This window comes from Hibiscus syriacus, unplaced genomic scaffold (assembly GCF_006381635.1).
Source record: "Hibiscus syriacus cultivar Baekdansim isolate YM2019G1 unplaced genomic scaffold, ASM638163v2 tig00109924_pilon, whole genome shotgun sequence".
In the NCBI taxonomy this organism is placed as follows: Eukaryota; Viridiplantae; Streptophyta; class Magnoliopsida; order Malvales; family Malvaceae; genus Hibiscus; species Hibiscus syriacus.
This window is the reverse complement of record NW_024062530.1, coordinates 5,112-10,688: the sequence shown is the minus strand read 5'-3', so window position 1 is coordinate 10,688 and position 5,577 is coordinate 5,112. Positions and strand designations below refer to the sequence as shown.

Sequence of the window (5,577 nt, the reverse complement as noted above, 5' to 3'; positions counted from 1 at the left end):
CTTTTGGAAGCGTACCAGAAATGTTCTTGAAGCTGATGTTGCTTAGTTTAACATTTGATTCTGGCTGCAAGACTAGTTAGATGATTGATTAACTCTTTCATTGTATTGGGTTTTCAATAAGTATGTACATACATTCATTTTGCATTTATTCCATGGGCAATATTTTTGGTCAGTCATGACGGGGCAACTAACATTCTTCACAGTGATATCTTCAAAATGCATATCCAATGCAGTGCTAAAAATTTGACTTGTCCAAGTCTTGATTCTAACACCATTCGAAGTATCAGTCATAGTGCACTTCAACACTTTAATTCCTTCAACTGGTTCTTCATTTGCAAACTTTCCAAGGCTACCGATACTGATACCATGTTCAGATCCACAAGTTACTCCGTGATGTTCAGATTTTAGGGACGATCCCCAATTAAAACACATTCATCACCAGTTTTGATATTTGTGTTTATAATTTTAACCCGATCTGATCTCTTGATATGAATCCCATCTACGTTTGGGCTATCTTTAGGTGCGGATACAGTGACGTTCGAAAGTAATTTTTGCATCCCAAAACATTAACGTGGAATTGTTTACTATCTCTTATAGTTATATCTTGTATCATTGCATTTGTTAAATAATCAAACCTTACATTCTGTTTAATTTCAGAGTTAAAAGAGACACGAGAAAAAAAAAGTAATAACTATTATAAAGAATATCAAATTCTTGTGAAAGGTAAGAAACCTTACGTTACGATGGGGAGGTTACTACAGAAGTCGTGTTTTTCGCAACCTTCTCTCTTATAAGCAGTGGTTCATTGTCCATCGAAAGCTCCTCCACCAAACAATTTGAAGTTTTCAACATGAAGGAAGCTACCCATTTAGGCTCCATGAAAGCTTTAGGATCGGCTGGTGCTTTTACATTGCCCTGAACTTGAAGCTCAATAGGAGCCTTGCAAGGACCTTCCAACGTTGCTTGACTTAACAAATATGTCCCTTTAGGAATCACAATTGTTGATGGAGTCGTTGACCCACAAGCTTCTTTCCAAGCATCCAACAATGGCTAAAACAAAATAGATTAATAAATAATTTACACATGTTTTCACAGTTGTAGTATTAAAGGGAGCTATAATTTCACTTACCTTACTATAACCTGTATTCAAGTCAGTCTTTGCGCCAAACTTAGCTACGACATCAAGAGCACCTGCTTGAGCTTCCATGGCAGTAAGGAAAAAAATTAATATTATAGACCGCACCATCCCAGGCAGTAAACGGTATTAGATTACAGTCGAAAAAAATCAGCAATGTGCAACTTTGAACTCGTGGAAACAAAACCTGCTTTTGGACTTGATTCAAGAATCTCTTATGATATTTTGGTAGCAAATACAAATGACTAAAATGTTTAGAGTAAGCATCAATAAAACAGTTTAAAAGCCTTAGTCTGTCATTGAAAACATGGAAAACGGACTGAACTGGTTTAAACTATAACAAAGCTTCTAACCTGAATATACTCGATGCCATTCTGGGAAAGATTCTCCACAATGTTGTCTGATGAAAGCAAGTTAATGACTCCTCCAGAGCCAACTGGTGACTGCAGCATCTCCCAAGGTGATTTCATCAAAATCTTATGCCTATTTGTTCCAGCAAACTGCTAACAGCCGGCAGCCTCTCTTCTTCCAAGAACCAAACCTGTAATTTGGTTGGGTAAATAAAGGTGTTAGTATACATATATTCATCAAACACTTGGATAAAAGCAGTTCACATCTATCATAGTCAATTCCTATTTACGTCAAATTTACAAGCATGACTGCTAGGGCCTAGCCGGTGAAATCCCAACATTATGGATTTTATCAAAGAGGGATCTCCGAATCCTCAAGAATTCAATGGCAAACTGTTAGCGGATCAAGAAGACGATAGCCATGGAAAACCATGCACCTTAGTAGAGTTGAAAATAGAATTGAGAAAATCGTTTGGGAACATTGGGATTCAACCAAAACCAGAAGTTGGAATCAACCAGTATTATTAAATGTTGAAAGAGTAAGTGCCATTGGAGATTTCATTGGTTGAAAATCAGATCCCGATTCCTGAAGTAGACGCATAGCTAGCAAAACTTTCTCATTTAATTCTAATTTACACTCCGGATGCGGACAACAACGAAAAGGAACATTCTGAAAACTATAGCTATCCACACTGACATATGATAGCAAAACCTACAACCTATAATGAGCATTACAAATAACTTTACTCAGCACCTTGTGTTTTGCCTAGTGAGTCATTCAAAGGCTACAACCCAAAGCGGAAAAGAAAATCACAAGATATCGATGGCAATGACACTGACCTTTTCAGGGTCAAATCCAAAATAATTGTTACTTGATAACAGCTTATTAGTAGAATTGATTTCATCAGCTGGACTAATCAAAATCAGCGGGCGTAGATGAACGATGTTCTACCTGCAAGCATCGAGCAATAAGTTTTAATATTCATAAATTGGAGCTTCAGTTGCAGTAGCTTATAAATGAAAATTTCAGTCGCATGAATCAGTAACTGAAAAACTAAAATTTTTCCCAAACGTAAGTTCTTATCTTTGTACCACCTTCACAAGCCTCTCATCATCAGAAAGCACTGTATGAAGGGAGGATGTTTAAGAATTCTCTGTGCTCATTGAGAAACCGAGATCAGGGTCATAGTCTTTTCCCCAATTCCTATGGCCACTCATATCTAAAACAACCACAACTTTTCCTTTAGAAACAATATGAAGTGCCTTTTCGTGCAAAGTGAAATTTATTCCCAGCTTCTCTTCACTTGTAGATGGAGTAAAGCATTTTTTCTGATATCTCCAATCTATTTCTCACTAGCTTAGTTCCAGCGAGGGATTCAATTATACTCCATCTGATTCAAGAAGCAACATAGAGATAAAAATTTAATAATTTAAGCACCATTGTAGATCATCATCACCGCTTATACAGTACAGAGAATGCCTTCTAACAGAACGGAGTCTAAGATGAAAACAAACAGGGTTTTTGACACCATATTTGAAACAGGTGATGAATTTATTCAACAACTAAATGAAAGTTTGATAAGTGCAAAGTGAGAAAAAATGTGTTTATACACTACAGTCTACATATACATATATAAAAGCTTCACCTCTTTGAAGCTATCTCAACATTCTCCAATGCCTGCTGAAGCAATTTGGAATTGACATTGACAATCTGATCTGCAATTAGGCTCACTTGTGACTTCTCTCCAAATCCGAACCCATGAAATACACGTTGTTGCTCCATTTCAATCAATTTCCTTTTTGCAGCTATTAACCGCTTTTGAAAGTTTTTTTCTTTCTTTCCATTCCTAAAAGAAGTCGACAGAAGAACCAAGACATGAACCTGATTGATACAAACATGTAAATACATGAACTGTGAAAAAGTATGGCGGCATCATGAATAGATGGAAGAGCTTGAGAAGCTGAGCATATGAAATAAATCTCAAAATTCAATGTACTCTATACAAATATATATATATGCTTAATAATATACTGAAGAACAAGAGCAGAAGGAAAATGTAATAAAGGAAAGTCCAGCTGACAAGAAAATAAGTAAGCAGAATACTATTTTGGAGAATCGTGCAAGAAACGAAACAATGAATAAAGTAGATTGCAAAATAATATTAGCTTACAAGTTGGCGCCTTTCTTTCCAGGACCTCTCATCAGTTCGTACATTTAGCTCGAGGAGTCCCATTGGAGGAGTAATCAGCATTTCTCTTCTATTCAAATCAACATTAGGAACAATTTCTTCGACAAACGGTACCCAAACAAGGGGACCAGAATCACTAACTTCAGCCAAATTAGATGACTCCTCACTTCCATTAGGCATAGGTACAGCTGATTTGAGCATGACATGTAACAGATCATTAGCTCCACTATTGAAAACATTAACAACTGTCCCCACCTCTTGACCAGTTTCCTGAAAGAAGGCGATATATACAAATTCTAAAATTAAGCCTCACCAATCGTAAGCAAAATAAACAATCTAAAAGTATGAGAAAGAATTGAAAAGAACAGATAAATCAATATACTTATCGGTTATTACCGTGATTACTATAATAAGAGGCTTTAGAAGGCAAATTCAACAGTTAAGGTGTGTTGAAATGTGAAAAGAAAATTGATGCTTTTATGGAAGTTTCCAGATTTGTATATGGAATATCAAGGGCTACTGAGCCAGTAAGTACATCACCTTGAGAATGACTCTCATTCCAACAAGATCAAGAGTATAAAATTCACCTTCTTCCAGATGTGGCCTGTCTTCTTCCTCAGCCAATAAAGTTGAACCTACAAGTTGCCTAGCCTGAACAACAAAACTTATCAAGATGGAAGCAGGCAAAGAAAAATCAAAGATATCCAAAGTAAAGAGGCAAGCTTTCATTAAGATGTAAAGAAGTACAAAGAACAAACTTGTCTAATCATCTCACCTGATCCACTGTTTCAATCCCACTGAAGCTAAGTATCCAACTCTTCTTTCCAGGATGTTCCCTTCCTTCAACAAGCTCTACTTCTTTAATTGCTTCTTTACCTGAAACTGGTTGCCTTAACCATCTTCTCCCAGCCTGAAAGTGAATCTATTTCATGATAAAAGAAAAAAGGAAATTACAGACATTAAGTTGAGGCAAAGGCAAATAATAACCTTAAGAACATGTCCTACCTTGCAAAACCGCAGTTCAGGAAAATCAGTGTTGGGTTTTATACAAAGCTCTCCCTGTATCCCATGAACACTGGATATGTACCTAATTTCAACAAAACCAGACACGTTGTTGCTAGCTTCAATAATTTCTTCAGTAGCTGAAGTAGCTAAGTTAATGTGAATATGCACAACGGTTGAAAAGAAATAAAATACAAATAATCCAAGTAAGAAACAAAAACAAGCAAAACCCATTGTAAACAACCCTCTAATTGAACCAAAACTGCTGAAAATTAAAGTAAAAAATCAAGGTTTACCAGTGCTTTGCAGAGGAGGGAGGTCATGGCGCTGACCGCGGAGACGATTCAAAGACAAGCGGAGACAAGAGAAAGCAAAGAGAGAACGAGAGAGACGGCTTCTAATGGGAGGTGTTAGTGGACGACAAGTGTGAAAATAGGCTGGCGGGGAAGATATTGGAATTGAAGAACACAGAAGTGAAGCTTTATTCATTTTGTTGTGGACTAATGAGGAAGAAAGTGCGGCAGCCGCACCATTCATCTAATATTTGTTTCGCCGGATATTTTGTACAAGTAAAATATACTATAAAATGATGTTCTCTTAATATATATATATATCTCAATTTATAAGAATAATACTCTTATTATATTTATTTATTAAAATTACATTAAAACAATATTACTAATTAATGATACCTTTTAAAAAAGACGTGCCACGTGAGAATTAATTTTTATATAGAATGTGCCTTTTGATAATGTGACAAGTTTTCCAGGGACATTATTCAAGATCAAAATTAAGGTAATAAAAATAATTGATTAGAACTTTAAAAAATTGTAGATTTTATTTTTAATTACTCATAGAGTGTATATTTAGAAGATTGTATTTAGACACTTTAAAAACTCGT

The 5,577-nt window shown here is 35.8% G+C and overlaps 1 protein-coding gene, 1 long non-coding RNA gene and 1 pseudogene across 3 annotated transcripts; all 3 read right to left on the bottom strand.

Moving 5' to 3' along the window:
- LOC120210436 lies at nucleotides 1-262 on the bottom strand. Its single transcript, XR_005524503.1, has 2 exons — nucleotides 133-262; nucleotides 1-64 (listed from the first exon to the last, which is right to left on the bottom strand). It is a non-coding gene; the product is annotated as an uncharacterized LOC120210436 (long non-coding RNA).
- Nucleotides 263-554: 292 nt separating this feature from the next.
- LOC120210439 (polygalacturonase-like) lies at nucleotides 555-1,252 on the bottom strand. 2 transcript variants are annotated; one of them, XM_039209154.1, is made up of 3 exons: nucleotides 1,130-1,252; nucleotides 733-1,050; nucleotides 555-635 (listed from the first exon to the last, which is right to left on the bottom strand). In XM_039209154.1, exons 1-2 carry the CDS (start codon nucleotides 1,244-1,246, stop codon nucleotides 739-741), a joined length of 429 nt encoding a protein of 142 aa, XP_039065085.1. In that variant the 5' UTR covers nucleotides 1,247-1,252; the 3' UTR covers nucleotides 555-635; nucleotides 733-738. The 2 variants fall into 2 exon arrangements, with proteins under 2 accessions (XP_039065085.1, XP_039065084.1); XM_039209153.1 differs by having other exon boundaries at nucleotides 555-643; nucleotides 743-1,050; nucleotides 1,130-1,247.
- A 189-nt stretch (nucleotides 1,253-1,441) lies between these two features.
- On the bottom strand, nucleotides 1,442-5,213 carry LOC120210400 (annotated as a pseudogene).
- Nucleotides 5,214-5,577: the final 364 nt, after the last annotated feature.